Consider the following 19,823-nt stretch of genomic DNA (forward strand, 5'->3'; position numbering starts at 1 on the left):
ATCTGTGTCTTCTCCTAAACATACAGATAAATAAATAAATATTGCATTGATAACATACATTGAAAATGTTTCACCTTTCTTAAAGAAAATATCTGATAGAAATCTTTTTTCATAACCAGCAGAAGAATATTAAAAGTACCAACTAGCTAAACAACACCATTCTGGTGTTGCTTAAGTTTAGTACTGAGTCCAGTACTTTTTTTATTTTTTATTAGTGACTGACCTAAGTTTTCTCATTTGTTGAAATTGTACATTTTATATATAATATAAATAGGGTTTTAGGGCAAAAATATATCTGAGCTGCAGTATTACTTACAGTTAGTATTATGGTGAAGTATTACTTACAGTCAGTATTATGGTGCAGCATTAATATTAATTCCAGTAATATTCATCCCCAGTAGTATTCATGTCTACAATACCTTCAGGAACTTGGAGAATTGTTTATTTAATAACATATCACAAAATCTGAATAAATCAGTTCTTTTAAATTTAACAAGTCTGATTTCTCTGATGTGATCATATATGATAAAAATCTGACAATTAAAGAAAACAAGCTTTTTAGCTGCAAATATAAATTTATCCTTTAATTGGCAATCCCACGTTAAAATATTAATAATCAGACTTAGAAGAGTTAATTTCCATATAAAAATCCTTCTGAACGTTAGAAATTTCAAGATTTTAAAGATAGTCAACTACAAAATCTAATCTCTACTGATATGCAGTTTAATCTTTTGAGGAAATTCTAGCCATTCTTTTCAGATCTTCATATTGAAGAGACAAGCTGCAGTAATTATAGCTAATCTATAATTGACTGAATCCTGTTGTGATGAATTTAAAGAAAAATTCATCAAAAAAAAAAAAATGCCTTGTCTTTATTGAGCATTGTACTTTAGAACCTAACTTATCCAATTTAAATGTAGTAAAGATGTCCATTCTTACCCAGCTAATAATAAGGACAACTTTATTACTATACATGATTGTTCCTGTAGCAGACTTTCGAACTGCCTAAAAAAAATCTGGGTATAATTTTTTTTTAAAGAGACCCACAATGTTTTTACAGAAAATTCTTTCTACAAAGCTGATTTATTTATTTGTTTTTCTGATTTATAAAAAAAAATAGTACCATTTGAAATAGTAAATAGGATAAAATAATTAATTTAGCTTAGGATACTATTTGTTATACTTATTCACATTACTTTTTTCAATGTTAAATAAAATAAATTATAAAGTATTGATTTTTTATAAATAAATTTATCTATTGTTATTAATAATTATAATTTTAATTGCTGCTGTTGTTAATTTATGACAGATTATTTATTGATTATTTTTATGTTAAAAACATTGTATTTACATTTAAAACAATTAAAGCTACTGCTTTTGAAAAATTAAAAAAAATTTATTATTGGAAAATATTAATTAAAATTTAATATATTACCTGTATAACATGTGCACGTGCATGTATGTTCTATGGATATAGGAATGAATTACTTATGCATAATTATAGTTCTATTAATTGTTATATTTAATACATTTTTAAATAAATTGACTGTTTTAGGATATTAATAATTGACAAATAGTAATACCTGTGTCTACTCTTAAGAATGAATTTGGTTTAAGTCAAATGGTTCAAGTCATATAGCTACTGAATATTGTTATAGGATACTCCATTTACTAGCAACACAGTCCATCTTAAGATAGGAATAAATGAATTCCCAAAAGTCTATTATTTTTTAAGTAAACAAATTTTAGTCTGAAACACTAACATTTCCCTTTCTTTCGTTTCTGTTTAGCCTCCGGAACTACTTCAGAGGATGAATAGGATGATATGTATGAACATAAATGAAGTGGCCTGATATCTGTAGTCTCAGGTCAACCAATCCTGAGATTTGTGGTTAATTGAAACCCAATCACCAAAGGACACTGGTAACCATGATCTCGTATTCAAATCCATATAAAAGTAACTGCCTTTACAGGATTGAACTCCGAAACTCTTGACTTCAAAATCAGCTGATTTGCGATGATGAGGTAACCACTAGACCAGCCCAGTAGGCTAACATATTTCCCTACGTTGATCTAAGGTTGCTCTTTAGCAACTTATTACAGATATCAGCTCCTGCTAAGCCATTAATTTCTTCATCACCATGTGGTTGTTTGTCTTGTGGCCGAGGGCTGTTTGCACCATGAAGTCTTTATATTACTCTACTTACAACTAAACTTTAAGTTCTTGATGGCTACTACTTTTTTTTAAGTAATTAAAATTTGCAGTACAAATAATAAGTATTTAGTCGTCACAGTTAGAATACCTGCCTCAATTTTAGAAGATTAGTCAATTTTATCATTGTGAAGCTATGTAACAATCATAAATGAATTGTTTTACTAAGTCTTAGTACTTTGAACCATTACTTTCCATAATTAAAAAAGTACTGTATTTGAGACGCAAATCATAAACATATTTTGCCAACCATATTTTTTTAATTGTTTTAAAAAAGAATTTTTCAATTTTCAAAAGGATTTTGTTCAGAAGAATTTTTACTTGAAAGTTAACTTTGCTTAATCAGTTATTAGTTTTAATGCTGGATTCCCAGTTAAAGGATAAATCTATATTTGCAGCTAAAAAGTTTATTTTCTGTAACTTTCAGATTTTCTCTATCATGCAGTAGCACATCAGAGAAATCAAACTTGTTGAATTTTTACTCTTATCAACTCTCTCTTCTTTGCATCTTTTTTTGAAGCTTTGAAATCAACTCTATGTTGACTAAACATAATCTATATATCCCTGCAAGATGGATTTTTACTCAGAACTGTTCTGAATAAAGTTCTATTTTCATTCACTCTCCAATGAGAGTGAATGAAGTAAGTAACAATTTACTTATTCATTTTTCTCTATCTGTCTTTTAATCTTTTCCACTCTCGTCCATCTCGATACTTTAGATGCCTCCAGAATATCTTTGCCTTTCTTAATGTGCATGTTTCAGATCTATATGGAAGTTATTTCAAATGTAACACTTCACAAGATACTTCTTAAGTGTTACTCCATCTAGTTGCACAATAATGACAATATTACATTTTTTTAAATTATTTAATGCTTCCTTAGTCATTAGTAATGACTGTAAAAAACAAATTTTCATAGCAAAAAACTGTGAACTGAATCAAGAATTTCACTAAGACTGCAAAATACAGCTGATTATATTTGTTATATCAAATATTTTCTAAGAATTTGTAAAGTTTAATGTCAGTAGACGGTATTATTAAACAGTACAAAAGGTAGATATTTCGTTGTTCTAGAAAATTCAGAAATCCTTTTTTTCAAACAATTCAAAGACATAGTGAGTAAAATATGTATTTAATTTTTCATCATGGCAAGTAATAGGGAAGTATTAAAATATAAGAAAACAGTCTGTTGTGATAGTTTGTTATATAATTTCACAATGATAGAATCTATAATATCTTCTGAAAATAAGGTAGAAATTTCTTCTGTACCGAATAAATATTTATTATTTATACTGTAAGTTTTAATTTGTAGATATCAAATGGAAATAAAAGTATCAAACAACAAAAAAATTAATCATGATGAATTGTCTTGTCTGAGATTAGTTATACTGTTACTGGAAATCACAAATAATGTATTTACTAAACACATCAGCTATTTGTTCAGTTATAGTAATGATATAATATTTTGGTGATAACATCTTCCTCATTAAAATACATGTAAATCAAGTCTGAAGTCACCAAATTTTGAATTAACAGATTAATTTCTATATAAATGAACATTGTTCATTTCAAGAATGCATGTTATTTCAACCTTATTTTGTATTACAGCAGCTGTAATCCATATTTTTCACTCACAGTTTTACAGTTTAAATGCTTTATAATATAGGCTTTATAAACACTTTTTATTTTCCCAATATGTAGTTGTAATCTGTTCAACTAGTGAACAATAAGCAACGCCTCCCCCCCCCCCCCCCGGCCCAGTGAGATGAGGATGATATGTATGACATGTAAATGAGGTGTAGCTTTGAATAGACTCAGGCTGACCATTCCTGAGATGTGTGGTTAATTCACTTCCAACTACCAAAGTACACTGGTATTCATTGTCTAGTAATCAAATCCATATAAAAGCAACTAACATTTACCAGAATTTGAACTTCAGAACCTTTGACTTCAATAATCAACCACTTTGACTTCAAGTGTTATACCACTGATTTATGACAAGTTAACCACTAGACCAGCCCAGCGAGCTACAAGCATTTGACAATTAAAAACTAAATATCAAGTGAAACAGTGAATATTCACACTTTTGCAGTTGTAATTTTTTTTAATGTTATGGTAAATAATTTTTACCATAATTTTTCCCAAAGCCATACAATAATTTGTATGGCTTTGGGACAAATGGCGGTGTTACAATATTGTCAGTGCTAAAAACAGTATTACTGTCAATCACCTCCAAAAATAACTTAGGTAAAATCACAGGGTAAAGGGCTTGAGAACATTACATCTCTGGAGATAAAGTAATGGTTTTTTTCTAATATAATCTACAATATCAGCTTATTGCAGTTTCACGTAATTAACTCCTCAATCAATTATAAACAATTACAAAAAAGGTAGTAAAGTAATTAATGGAAATATATATTTTTTCTTTTCAGAAGAATCAAACTGAATTTATTTCATACAATAGTTATAAATATGTAATGTAGGTGGGTTTACAATCTAAAATTATTTACCAACAATTGTTTTGAGCAAAATTCAATTCCAACTAAATAATCTTGGTAGTTAAAAAAATTATGATTGCTTACACAATAATCATGAATATTTAATGTAATTTAAAATATTTACAAAATAATGTAAGCATTATAAACATTTGACAGTTGTAAACTGAATATTAAATAAAAAATATGAATATTCATATAAAAATTGATAATGTAACATCATAAGTTAATGAGTTCCTTTAGGGAACAATAACAAAAACTATAAAAAGGCTGTCAAAAATTCAGCTACCTGAAAAAGTAAACAAATAATTTAGGAACAATGATACAAAACGAAAATTAAAAAAAAAAATTAAATAATTTTACACTATTAAGTAAGAAATAAGTAATGTTAGTAAATCAATAAATAATAGACATTACCATACCCAAGCACAGAATTTAAAGTTTGTAAATTATGTTCCCAAAGGTTACAAAGTAATATTTTAGCCCAGATCAAGAATGTATCTCAAATTAAATGTTTTTTCTTACTGGCAATTTTTCTTAACAGAAAGAAAATCTTTCAGAATTTAATTATACTATAGTTTAATCATTAAAAGTAGTTCTGAGAAGAAATACAAGAGGAGAAGGGCCATTAAATTGGGTATTTTTAAAATCTTCATGACACCCCTTGCATTAATATTATGTCATAATATTCAACCTATTTTCTCTTCTGAAATGTATAATTATCTTTTAGGGCTTCCTCAGAAATAATGAGTAAGAATGAGTTTTCACGATAAAATATGGACTGTAAAATATTAAGTTAATTAAAAATAGAAATGTCAGTTTACATGTTTATTTAAGTAAGCTGCGCTCAGTTTGACTGAATGGGTATAGGCATACATATTTTTAAACATATTCTGACAAGAGATAACTTGCAAAAGTCAACAAATTAATTATCATTTAAAACTTATATGGTAACAATTATTAAACAATCAGAATAAAAAATAATGTATTTTGATTTTTAACAAATGGATTATGAACTTACTGTTAATTCTAAATCCAATGCAATGATGATTTTCTATGATTTCTGCAACAGTTTGCAGTACTTCCTTTTTCTATTTAAAAGATTTTTATATTTAAGAAAATTAATTTTTATTTTTCAATTTTTACCAAATTGAAAGTTAAATTGTGTAAAAGAATAATAAGTAAAAACAAAATTTTATTATTTTTTGTAATGTTTTTTTCATTATGTTGAAAAATAAATAGAATTTCAATGAATAATACCATTTGATTGCAAATTTAAAAAACATTAAGAAATTACGTAATCTCTAGTGAGGCAAAAAATAAATTATCAAATAGATAAGTAAAAGCATCTACTTCCAAGAGTATTTCAAAAAGCAACATGTGTGTCATATAGCTCCCTCTTAAATTTCTATTCCATTGAAACACCTCCTTACCCTCAAAGCATGATGTAATTTCTGAATGATTTCTTACAATCAAAATGTTCAACTTCAAATCTGTGCTAAAATATAAAAGGAAATGATTTGACATATAAACCAAATAATTTCTTCTATTTAAAATTTTTTTCATATTGATGCAACATTACCAATCAGTATGCTGTACATTTTAAAATATTAACATGTCGCTTTTCAGATTTCAGAATGTTATAAGTAGAGTTAAAAGTTTCTACTATACTACTATACATAGAAAAGATATTATTTTAAAACAGTTTCCTTCTTTTACTTTCAACTATTAAAATATTATTAACAAAAATAATTTCAGTTGCTACATGCATAAAACTCAATTTCATATATTAACAGTGCTGTTAATATTTTACAAGAACTATTCCAAATTCTATTAAATTAAATAATAATACTGTTAAAAAAAAGTGAGGCAAGTTTCAGTATATTTTAAACAGACATAGAAGAAAGAACATAAGTTTTATAAAATATAAGTAAATTATGAGACAAAATATGTAAGGCTACCAGTATTATTACTAATTAATTCAATAAAAAAAAATGTTCATTTTCTACATTTTGTTATTCATCAGTTTATAAAATAACAGAAGAAAACTAATTTTAAATCTAGGTAGAAAATTTGTATTATTATTATTATATATCTATATATATATCTGAAGAGTATATATATATATTACTTGTTTTCCAAATAATATCTGAAAACTGGGAATAAGGAACAACAATATATGCTGTGTTAAATCAGTTGTGAATTAACTATAAATAGTTTAATTAATGGTCAATTATTAATGGGCACTATAAAAAAATAATAATTCACATAATTTTGGAATGAGGGATTATGCTATCACTCAGTTGCTGGACTGAAAAAAAGTTATGCAATTGAATTAATAATTACTGAAGTAAATAGATATTAAATTTTAGGAACAAACAAGCATATAAATGTATCAAATTGTCAAATTAAAAAAAAAAAATATTGCTTTTATTGATGGTACACATTTCACCCAATTTTAATTTTTATTGACTAAGTAAATTATGAGAAAAATTTCTAAAATTAAAATAAGATTGTACTTAAAATTTATGGGATTCACTTTTTTTACTCTATTCATTACAAAATAAAATGTAAAAAATATGAACACCCTCAATACATCCAGTATCATTATTGACTGCATCAATACTAATTCAGATACTGATGATTCCTATGCTTAAGTAATTAAAACTTTTCCAATACAATGCTACAAAAAACACTGGATAATAAATATTGGACAAGCTTTAGTTAGAAGCGAATATAAAAATATGAGAAAATTATAATTGATATTTTGGTTAGGAGGAAGTTCTGAATTTTAAAACAATTAGAATTACTTTTGATAAACTGCATTGTAATTTCAGCACCATTATCAGTCAATTACTTGTTAAAATAATCTTTAGTCAGAATCTATAAGTTAAACTTAGCCTTTGAAATGAATCCAATAGTTACTTCCATTAAAGAATATTTATAAAAGATTTCTACTCTTCATCAGATAATAAGATATAGTAAGTTAGGGTTTGTGTAATGGAAGCTGCTAAGGGGTGTATGCTGCCTAATGAAATTTTTTTTTTTTTGGTTTAATGATACCATAATTAGATTAATGTTAAGCAGAAATTGCGGATTTTTGAATTTATGACAAATATATGATTTTTTAAAAAAATTCTGAACTTCTGTCTTGGTAACAGATTTAGGGCTGGTTAAACAAAAAAACTGAAAGTTCTCTTTCAGATGGATTATCTGAATTCTTCCTTGAACACAATACTAAAGGAAATAACTTTAAAAACCAGAAAAAATGTTTGAAGACAATGATAGAGGTGAAACAAAATTACAGAGATAAATCACAGATGATACATTATAGACATTAATTAGTGACAAAAGAAAACAGAAAATGGTAATATACCAAATGTGCTGTGACAGATGTATCAGTGACCCGTGTAAGGACACAATACAAAAAATTATGGAGTGTTTAAAGATAACTGATATTCTTTGAAAACTAATATTTATTTCAAATTTTTGACTGGAATTAGTCATTTGAAAATATTTACTACAGTTAAGTAGATGAGGATTATAGTATAGTCTTTCCAGAAGAAAACTTTCAATGATAAAATAAAAACTAACTTTCTCAGTTGTCACTGAGAAAGCACTCTGAGAAAACGAAGAAAGTTTAGTGTTAAATAAATATATTGAGATTATTTTATTTTTTGAATTTTACTAAAGTTATTTCCTTTTCAAATGAATTATTATTTTTTTAAATATTATGGCACATATAGTTATAGCACATTTTGATGAAGAGGTATTCATTAGTTTTATGAAATATTTCAGGAATAGTCTCAGTAGCATTTGGAAATAACAGTTATACAAGTATTAAAGCATGAAATTTAATTTTTTTTCAAAATATAAAATACAGAAACATAAAAACAGTGTAAAAGAAAGAAGAAGTAGTAATACAAAAATAAATTATGAATTTGGGCTACATGATAATTAACACAACAGTTTTTGCTATGTGATGACCACAGCTTTATGTACACATAGTCCATTAGGCCCTTCCAGAAGTGCAGGCCACAAATATGTTCGAATCTGGTCACTTTCACCATTTGAGGCATGAAATCGTACATGCAATTCTCTGCGAAACACACGTTGTTCATATTCAAGAACATAAGGAGGTGTCTGGAACATAAAAATATATGTTTTAACTATTTATGCTCTATGAGTTGTGTTAATGGTTCAATTTTATTTAAGATTTAAAGTAAAAAAAATGAGTTTATCATTACTTTTGAACATGTTCATTGCTACTCTTAAAATAATTCTTAAATTACACATAAAAAAATATAAGAAAAATAATTCAATATTTACTCTTACTCTTCAATTTACTTTTTGAGTTAATTTTATTCAGAATATGGATCACTGATCTCCATCTTCTAAACTTCTGTATTTCCTTACAAATATCTTTTTCTAAGTCTACCAGTGTTTTTCCTCTTTTTATTAACATTTCTTTAGAAGTTAACAGTACATAATGATTAATAAACTTAAATATTCTGTTAAGCAATAGGATGTTTAAAAAAATGTTTATAGGATTAAGTATTAAAAGAATGAAATTATTTGTTCAAAATATTCAAAGAAAATTTACAGAGGGAAAACTGTTAAAAAAGAAAAAAATTGGTCGTTGGGATATATAAGTAAATTTATTTTATTGCATTTAAAGTATAATCATAGCTGTTAAATGAAATATATCTTAATCAGTGAATTGATTCTTGTCTTATTTTTAGAAGATTATATATTATGACCATAAGGATTATTCATCTATTGCAGATAATATAAATTACTTATGTAGTATAATAACAACAAAAACTGCATTCAATCCTTTAGTTCTTGTACTGTTATCTAGCATCATTAAATGTGGTGTTTGGGATCTTGCTAAGTAAATATCTGAACTTATTTATCATTTTTAATTGTTTGTATTTACACTGAAGAGAAAATGAATGTGCTTTACTAATAACATTTATCTTGAATGGTTATCATAATCCATTGTAATACATACCTTAGTTTAAGTTTTAATATAGTACTAATGTTAAAATGTGCATCTTTTCAATATAAAAGAAAATGTAAACTGATTCAAAAGTGAATATTTTTGTGATTAATTTTTTATCATACATATTGATCCAGATTTTATAATACTATATTGCACTGCTGGATTGGTTTTATTTATCTTCTGTTCATAAAAATGAAAATATTATTAATACTTTAAATCGCAGGTAAGAAATACTTACATAAAACAGTTGCAAATCAACAAATAATTAAAATACATACATATTTTTAACACTAAAAAAATTCAAGTAAAAAAAGTACAACTAATAATTTTGTGGAACTTCAGAGTAGTTTGTTTTCACAAACTACTCTGAAGTTCCTAAAGAGTTCCTCTGAAGTTCCTACAGAGTAGTTTGTGAAAACAAACTACTCTGAAGGAATCTAAAATATATATATATATAAGTCCAACAAAGATAATATAATAATTTATATTGCTATTAAATCCTCTTTGAATGCAAGGTCCTAGAGAGGAAATGTTTCCATTTCTCCAAAGTTAATATTTCCAGACATGTAGATGTTTCTAGCTTTGGTGGAAAATGCTGGCACTCACTAGAGGTACAAAGCTAGACAAGTAAGTTAGTTTCTTTAGGGGCCCTCAGATAGCCTCATGGATGAAATGCTTTGCAAATTAGCCAATAAATCTGTTTCTTTTCTGGTTGTATTTTAGGAGCATAAAGTAGGAAAAACAATTGCTGAATATTCAGATTTATTTCTTTTGTATCTGATGCACACTTTTTAAGAGTAGAGATAGATCTGAGATGCTAGAATACAGCATTTTATCAGATACAAGTATTAGTTGTTTTCAGTTAATGATGTTACAATCCTGCACTGAATATAGCTAACTGCTCACTTCCATAATAAATTACTTCTTTTTATTCTGAATTACGAATTAAAAATTTTAATCAAAACTTTGAAAATGTTTGTGAATTACTTTATTCTGTAGCATTTATATTCATTCTTGAACTATACATTAAAAATCTTAGAGGGACAAAAACACTGATTGTTATAACACTACCTTTTTCTTGATGAATGGAGAATGTTTTTCTCTGTTGTTGAACAATGTTCTGGAACATTGAGAATGCACCAGTTCATAACAACAAAGGTAGTGATACAAAAATAAGTGTTTTTATTAATTAAGCTTTTATAATATTAATTAGAAACAAAAAATAGAAGTCACTGTTAATCTTTATAATTTTATAATCACTACCCACTTGATCTCACCTTATTGCTTGAATATTTACTTAACCTTTCTTCTCTGAAACTATTTCCTGAGGATAGCTGCAGAACATCATAATACAAAATGTACAATATAACAAGGGTCTTTATATAATATCATTATCATGTTTTGTACTTTCTTTTTCCTGTTTAGCCTCTGAGAATTACCATTCAGGTATTACTTCAGAGGATGAATGAGGATGATATGTATGAGTGTAGTCTTGTACAGTCTCAGTTCGACCATTCATGAGACGTGCGGTTAATTGAAATTCAACCACCAAAGAACACTGGCATCCATGATCTAGTATTCAAATTCGTATGAAAGTAACTGTCATAACTGGTACTTGAACCTGGAACTCTCGACTTCCAAATCAGCTGATTTGGGAAGACGCATTCACCACTAGACCAATCTGGTGAATATCATGTTTTGTACTACCCCAAATTTACCACACTGAAATATCTTGAATCAGCAAAAGTTTATTTTACATATACATTTGAGTGATTTCTATTGATTCCATCTAGTAATAGATTAAACAAGAAAGTATACTTTAAAAAAAATGCAGTAAATAATTATTATTGCATGAATGGGATTTCAAATAAGTTTTCATGAAAATGTTATAAAAGCTTCATGTGCTTCTTATTGTACACAGAATTTTTCAATTCTTGTATTGTTCTGGGACTGTCCTATATAAATGTATTTGTTTAGTTAAATTTCTTTAATGCTTTTAAGAACCAGTATAGATTACTGGTGTTTTCATTCTAAATAACTGAAAGTATTTGAAATGTGCTAAGGAAATTATTCTGAAAATTATTTAAATAAGATTGGGAAAATTGCAGAAATATTTCAAAAGAGTTGGCTCAGTATCTAAGTATTATGAATCTTTATTTGCTGTTGGAGCAAAGATTAGTGCTATATAGTTTAGCTTGTTGAAGACAAATCAGTAATATATTCAAGGTTATACACGCAAAATTGTAAATTGTAAATTGTGGCTATGTCAAAATTCCATTTAAAATGCTTATACAAGGATCTACATTACACGTAAAATTGTTAGAGGATTCTCTTAAATTTAATTTTAAGTTCTATATTTTGTATAGCAGATAAAATTGTGAGATATGTTTTTATTCTACTCTAAGTGTTCTAAGAGTTCTACTCACTAAGTGAATCACAAAGTTCTCCTGAGATTTTCTTAAACTATTCTATTCGTGAAAATAATGGAAAAATTTCGGAACGGAACGCAAGGATGTCGGAGGGTGCAATACCCTCCTATTTTTCGCAGTATACGGACTTTCGTCCTTTACTGCTGGGTGATTCTATTTCACTGGCGGTTATTAATAGTAGCTGACGTTTATTCGTTTGGTGAAGTTTGGATTGCGTTCCGATCCAATGGATGGTTTGTCGGTAGGGGCCCGGCGGAACGATTTGCTAATAAGCTTATTTTCCGTGACGCGCTCCATTTCAGCCAAGAGTTGGCTGAAATCCTTAGTTTAAGGTGGCGTACTCTCATAAGGAAAGGACGTCGGAGGCGATTTTTGGGCCTACTCTTATTTATTTACTTAATTCAATTCAATTTAACTTGGTTTGAATTAAGGAAATGTGGTTGGATGGATTGCTCTGGGGCGTTGCGCCTCAGAGCTATCTCATTCAGTAGAAGTATGGTTTGCGGTTTACTATTCTGAGCGCGATATACCTCTATTAAGTATTAGATGTCTGCCCGCCGTAAGGGCAGGCAGGAGAGATATACATAACGCAGGTTGTTTTTCGTGCGCCCGTGCGCCGGGGTGGTGACAATTTTGAATAAGACGCCCCCCTATTATACTTAAATTTGAACTTGGTGCAGGTGCTGGTCTGGCCCTTCAAAATATAATGGTCCGCGGAGGGTTTGGGGGGTCAGGTGGTGGCTGGCCAAACACGCTTTCTTCTAGCTGTCCTTGTAGTACTTGGAAAAATTTCATATAAACATATGTCCTAAAAAGCTTCGTTTGCAAGTTACGGCTAATGAAAAATTTCGCTCAGATTTCAGCTGCCCTGATGAAATGAGGTCATGCTGAAAATCTTAGTACATTAATTACGGGACAGAATTGGCGATTTATTTTTTTTTTAGCCGAAGAACCGAATAAAATAGGTCCCAGAACATAACTGCAGTAATTTTTGAGAAATTTAGAGTGAAACCGATAAATTGTAAAAATCCCTGTTTTTTATGTTTGACGTACAATAACTTTGTTAAATAGGTAATAAACATAAAAATTTTAAAAAACTTGTTGAGAATTTGATTCTGAATAAACTAATGTATAAGTTGAATAAACAAGGAAAAATAAGAAAAATTCAAATTTTATTTAGAAACAGCACATTACAACATTTATCAGAAAAGTATTTATATAACGTAAACAAAAACAAAGTTCTTTTTTGGTGATATGAAAAAAAATTGTAAAAACAAAATTTATTGTTAAAAGATAGAAATAAAAACTGGAAATTACACCATTATAAAATTAAAATAAATTATTTAGGTAATAATTTTTTTATTAATGACAAAATACAATAAATTATCTGAGAAATTATTATTTCAAAGTTTGTAATAAAATAACAACAGCTGATGTAACACTGTATGTATTAGTGTTTAAATCATTAAATATATCGTGTATAACTGTGCTGTTATTAGTGAAATTTATCAGTGAATTTTAGTTAGAACGTGATCGGTTTGCTATTGAAGTTATGTCCCGTACTTATTTACAACAAAGGTATATAAGTACGCTGATATGGTATTCATTTCTGATGTGTGCAATGGTTTTGCTACAGCTACTGCAGTAGAATATGAAGTACATTTTCCGATTCGCAGGATTCCAGATCCCAAAACAGTTAGTGTGACTTTTCAAAATCTTCGGGAATCAGGTTCACTACCTAGTATTCGTACCAGCTTTGAAAGATGTGATCAACACGATACTGTTAATGATGAAATTATTATTGATGCTATTCAGTGCAGTACCCGTTTTTCTAAGCGGATCAGAGTTTTACATTTGATGGTTTGAAGGATACTTAAACAAAACAAGTTTTATCCTTACCGTAAACAACCAGTTCCAACATCTACACCCCGAAGACGGTCCAATTGGATTGGAGTTCTACGAATGGTGAAATACAATCGACAACTCTACAAATATGTTTTGTTTAAAACAAGGCAAATTTCACTCGAGATGGCTCAACAACTTAACGCAATGAGCATACGTGGGCAGAAGTAAATCTTCATGAAACAGTGGAAGTCAGTTTTCAACACTGATTTTGCGTCAATATGTTGCGACTTTATTCACAATAAGCTGTTTGGGCCGTTGATAATATCTCTCTTTTTTCTGTTTAGCATACGGAACCAACGTAAGGTATTACTTCAGAGGATGATATGTATGAATGTAAATGAAGTGTAGTCTAGTACAGTCCCAGGTCGACCATTCCTGAGATGAGATGTGTGGTTAATTGAAACCCAACCACCAAAGAACACTGGTATTCACTATCTAGTATTCAAATCCATATAAAAGTTTTTACTAAGCTTTACTAAAGCCTAGTAAAAGTCTTAAAAGGCTTTAGTAAGTCTTTACTAAGATTTTAACCTTAGAACTGTCGACTTCAAAATTAGCTGACAATTAGTAACGAAATCAGTTCATATTATCTTGCCACTTAAATGCTGAGGTCTATTTGTACTTTCTTCAAGAAGAATTGCTACAGGTGCTTGAAGATATAACTCTAGCACTGAAACATAAAGTATACTTCTAGCATGATGGTGCGCCTCCCCACTTCTCTTGTGCCGTTTACACTCACTTAAATCATCATTTCCCTGAGAAATGGATTGGTCGTGGAAACCACATTCCTGTCCACCAAGATCGCCTGATCTAACACCTTTAGGTTTGTAAGTCTGAAGATGGATGATAAATATTGTATATAAAACAAAAATACATTCTTGTTTGCATTATGAATGTGGCTGAGCAACTGAAGTATAGTCCTGAAGAAAAAAAAGAAGCAGTACAGAAGCGTGCCAAGAAATATGTTGAAAATGGCGGGCTCACTTTTGAACATTTATTATAAAGTCTGGTACATATATTGCACTTTGGTCTAAACATACAGTTTCTAAATAAAATTCAAATTTTTCTTACTTTTCTTTGTTTTGTTCAACTTATCTTAAACCCTTTTGTTGAGAATTAAATTCTCAATAAGGTTTTTTAAAAAGTTTTATGTGTTTATTACCAATTTAACAAGTTATTGTATGTCAAACATAAAAAACAGGGTTTTTTTACACCAGTTTATTAGTTTGACCCCAGATTTCTCAAAAACTACTACAGATACGGTTCTGGGATTTATTTTATTCGGTTCGTAAAGTCAAAAAAAATAAAGAAATCATTAATCCTGCCTCTTAATTAATGTCCTAAAAATTTCAGCATGACCTCATTTCATTAGGGCAAGTGAAATTTTTCATTAGCTGTAACTTGTAAACGAAGCATTTTAGGACATATGTTTGTACAAACTTTTTCCATTATTTTCATGAATAGAATAGGTTATGAAAGTCCTGGGGAAACTTCATGGTACATTCTGGGTACATGAAATAAAAAGAGCAAGAGAAAGTTTTTAAGAATTGTATCGCTAAAATCAAAGACTCAGTTTTTTTATTTAATCCACACTTATGGAAAACAACTAAATATTATGTGAACTATACATTATCCACAAATTATAAAATTTAATTGTTAGTTAACAAGCCAGCATTCATCATCTCAAATTTTCAGTCTAGTAGCAACACATTTCAAAAGTCTAGATTTACCTTTTTTACATTTTAGTTGATCAACTGCTATGACCATTAGCCTTTATTATCTGCTAATAGTACATAGGAAATATTTACTCAATGTTGTTTAACATTAGAGATTATAGAAAATAGTTTATAATATTTATATTTGAATATTTCTCTGACCACTGCTTAGTATATATGGGTTGGATGCACACATTGAGCTGGATTATAAGAGTTCATATGTAGAGCTAGCTAAATTAAAATGTTTTGCAGAATGCCTCTGTTCACAGCAATTAATATTAGCAGTATAGATTATTAATTATTAGTTACAGTGTTGTTTTACATCATTATTTTGCTACAGACAGTAAAGTGAACATTTCCATTAAAAAGAAAGTAATCTAAACAATTAAGAGACCAGTGACCAAGTAATAGAAAGTTAAGTTATGAAGAGGTAAATAAAATATTACCTTTGTTTTCAACAAATGTTAAGTGAATTATTTTACAACCATCATCTCTTATTAATAAATATTTAACCATATATAATGTCGCTTTGGTAATTCATATTTTATCCTTAATTCTCATTCTTCAACTTCCAGGATATTATTCTCAGAAATGTTCCAGATGTTGTCAAACCATCAGGATAAAGAGAACAAAGTTTAATCATACTTTTGACTTATAAGTTTGAAAACTAGGTGGAATACGAAAAGTATGTAAATAATTCATTAAATTACAACTGCATGGCAAGTTTGGTGGATATTTTACCTGTTCAGTAAAGTTAAATGGCATATTTTTCTGGAGAACGGGAATCACTACCCACAATTAATTTAGCACGCCTGCCATAAGGTGCTTGTTGTTTTTGAATATGGCTGTACTCTTTTTCAGGAATGACTTGTGACTCATGATAAATGTTTTTATCAACCATTGCAGCTATAAAAATAGTTGTGCTGTATCACATATTGATCTATTTGTTCAGTGACTGAAAATTATATCCTACAATTTTCAATTAAGGGAAATCAAATCAGGCTGATGATTTTTATGATAATAGAGCTATCTAATGAGTAAGCAACTCGCAAGGTTTTTTTTATTGCAGGAATATAATATTTTTATTTACTTTTCTTGAGCAACATGGCCATTTATTTTAAAAATTTTAAGATAGTAGGAAAAACGTAAAGTGCTATTATTTATGGATTAATCATTTATTTGATTAATGTTATATACTATCAAAATTCAAAATGAAGTTAAATCTACATATCAAATTAATCATCTAGGAAATCAAAATTATTTCAAGTTCTAACTTAGTTTATCTCTGAAACAATTTTTCTTATCAAGTTACTGCAGGTATCAACATTTTACACGAATATCTTAGTTCCATCATTGATTCACGTTTCAAGATGCCTAAGAAAGTATTTTATGAATGATTTTCTTCATTGCTTTGTCAATGCTATACTTTAGATAATCAGTAATACAAGAATTGCTTTTAAGAGTCTTTCTTTCAGGAAATTCGATAAATAAAAATTAGTGGAAGCCATATCAGAAAGTGAGAAGTGAGGAAAAATTCTTTGAGGTGTTGTGAGATCAAAAAATTCTCAATCAAGTCAAATTCTCAAGTCATTGTTTCATGAGAGGTAGTACACCCTCATTTTTTTAATTCATTCAAAAGTGAACAAGTGTTGTAATGTATTATGACAACTATTATAACTAGCAGAAGTTACAGTAATGCCAAAGAAAAGAGGGCTGATGTTTTTGATAATAAAATCAAACACTACATTTCTATTTTTCCCTTAAGTTGGGGCAGCTCAGCTGGGTTTTCTTGAGACCATGGTGCATTTATTAAGAGATTATGTGGAAGGAAATTATGAATTTTAATAAAAGACAGATCATGAAAGTGGAAACATTCAGAATAAATCATATAAACCAATTGCAATAGCATATTTATTTTTTGCAGTTTGTAATGAATTTAATTCTTGTATAACTCTTGTTTTGTAAATTAAAAATGCAAAATTTTGGTCATTCCTTAAAAATATATTATACACAATGATTTATTAAATCACTTAAATAAATCATTAAAGTGATTTCATTTTAATGCTATATTTTGCAGTAATCTTAGTAGATGTTCAGTAATATCTTTCAGAAATACTGGTTACACTGATCTGGTCATTGATTTATTTTCCTATTGAAAACTTTTCCAGTTCAGCTTTATGAAACTATTTGATGATGTCATGCACAAGGTACATGACATGCACCTAAATTATTGTCACAAAATTTCTTGAAAGATTTATTACACTCTTGAAAAAAATCTGTATGTATAATACACCTCCACAAAAAAGCTTTATGTATTCATGAAATAATGACAGATCAGCCTGTAATGGTTCCCCATCCCCTCAAAATATTCTTTGTAGTACGACCAACATATTCACAAAAATATCATCATAAGCCAGTTTACTAAAGATCATCATCTGTTTTGTGTTTCTCAAGGCCAGGCGATCAGATATTCTTAAGTCACAAGTGTGACACTGTTTTCAAGTATCATTCTTTTGTTTTTACTATTTAATAATTTAAACTAAATAAGGGTTACTAACATTCATTATCATTATTCAAAACATCAAGTATTATTTGCTTAATGAAGTTATATATATTTTTACTTATTTTTTCAGCAAATTAATAAAAATGCATTTACATTAACGGTACTAGTGCATCTACTGTACTGCTACCATGTCATGATTATTTTGATTGCAACATGGTCTACCTCACTTGAATTGCATACACTGTTTTCTGTTTAATCTGTAGTGCTTTGACTATGCAGACTGCCATCTTTGACTACCCCTTTAATATTTGTTGACATAATGAATATACTAGAATGGTACACACATAGTGGTGGTGTAATCTAACTGCTACAGACCGCTATAGCTTAAAACTAATCTAGACCATTTGTTAGTCTTATGATTAGCTCAGATTCTGGTGGTTCAGAATGAAAGTTAACTGCTGATGGCAATTAGTTTCCAGATTCACTCTTTACTCAAGAATACCAATAAATATCTCTATAACTCAGTTTTCCTTCTTTACTATTTAAGTTTGCTAAAGTATGATGGAAAATCATTAAATTTATTAAAAATAGTTCAAAATCCTCCTTCTTCTTTATTAGCCTTTTCTTTCTTTTTCTGTTTAGCCTGCAGAACCACTGTAAGGTATTACTTCAGAGGATGAGTGAGATGATATGTATATGAATGTAAATGAAGTGTAGTCTTGTATCGTATCAGGTCGACTATTCCTGAGCTGTATGGTTACTTGAAACCCAACTATCAAATAATATTAGATCATGGGATATCCATGATCTAGTATTCAAATCCACATAAAAGTAACTGCCTTTACTAGGATTTGAATCTTAGAACTCTCGACTTCAAAATCAGCTGATTTACGATGAGTTTACCACTAGACCAGCCCATTGGGCTTTCTTTATTAGCTCGGCATAAGTTAAGGATCCAACAAATTTCTTTTTCTTTTGTAAGTATACATAAGCTGCAAGTAATGATTAGGTCTTCCTCTGCTTGATCCATAATTGCAAATGAAAGCTATTTGATCCTAGTGCCCTATTAGAAAATCAAATCTGTCTATAACAGTGATTATAACAGTGATTAGTGATTATATTGATATTTAAATTGAAATTATCATAGGCACTTTAGCTACAATAGCAGTACAGTAAGCACACAGTACTGTATGTTTAAATCTACCTTAATAGAAATATTTTTAGTACTGCACTCTAACATCTTGTTTTCATCTCATTTTGTAAATATTTGTCACTAACATCTAATGTAAGTGATGAACAGTGATCACTGCATAAATTGTCTTGAAAGAAATTACTATTATTTTTATCTAGAACTATGAATTAACTTGGTGTTACGAATTGACAATCACCTGTCATGAGATGGGACAATCATCTACAGAGATGGGACTTAAGACTGACTTAATCATTATATATTAAATGTCATTATAAAGATTGGTGAAATGCTCTTTGTGGAGTTTTAATTAAATGAATGAATAAGCATGAAAGTAATGTTAATCTGCAGACATGAATAATAGGTTCTTA

At 28.7% G+C, this 19,823-nt stretch overlaps 1 protein-coding gene across 1 annotated transcript in view; it reads right to left on the reverse strand.

The window, feature by feature from the left end:
• Positions 1 to 8,328: 8,328 nt before the first annotated feature.
• LOC142334225 (uncharacterized) overlaps positions 8,329 to 19,823 on the reverse strand; it is a 121,509-nt gene continuing 110,014 nt past the window's right edge. The window contains exon 8 of the mRNA XM_075382076.1: positions 8,329 to 8,849. Within this exon, the coding sequence (XP_075238191.1) occupies positions 8,682 to 8,849 (168 nt within the window). The 3' untranslated portion in view covers positions 8,329 to 8,681. The remainder of the gene's footprint in view (positions 8,850 to 19,823) is intronic.

The sequence above is a fragment of the Lycorma delicatula genome, chromosome 1, assembly GCF_047948215.1.
Source record: "Lycorma delicatula isolate Av1 chromosome 1, ASM4794821v1, whole genome shotgun sequence".
NCBI lineage: Eukaryota > Metazoa > Arthropoda > Insecta > Hemiptera > Fulgoridae > Lycorma > Lycorma delicatula.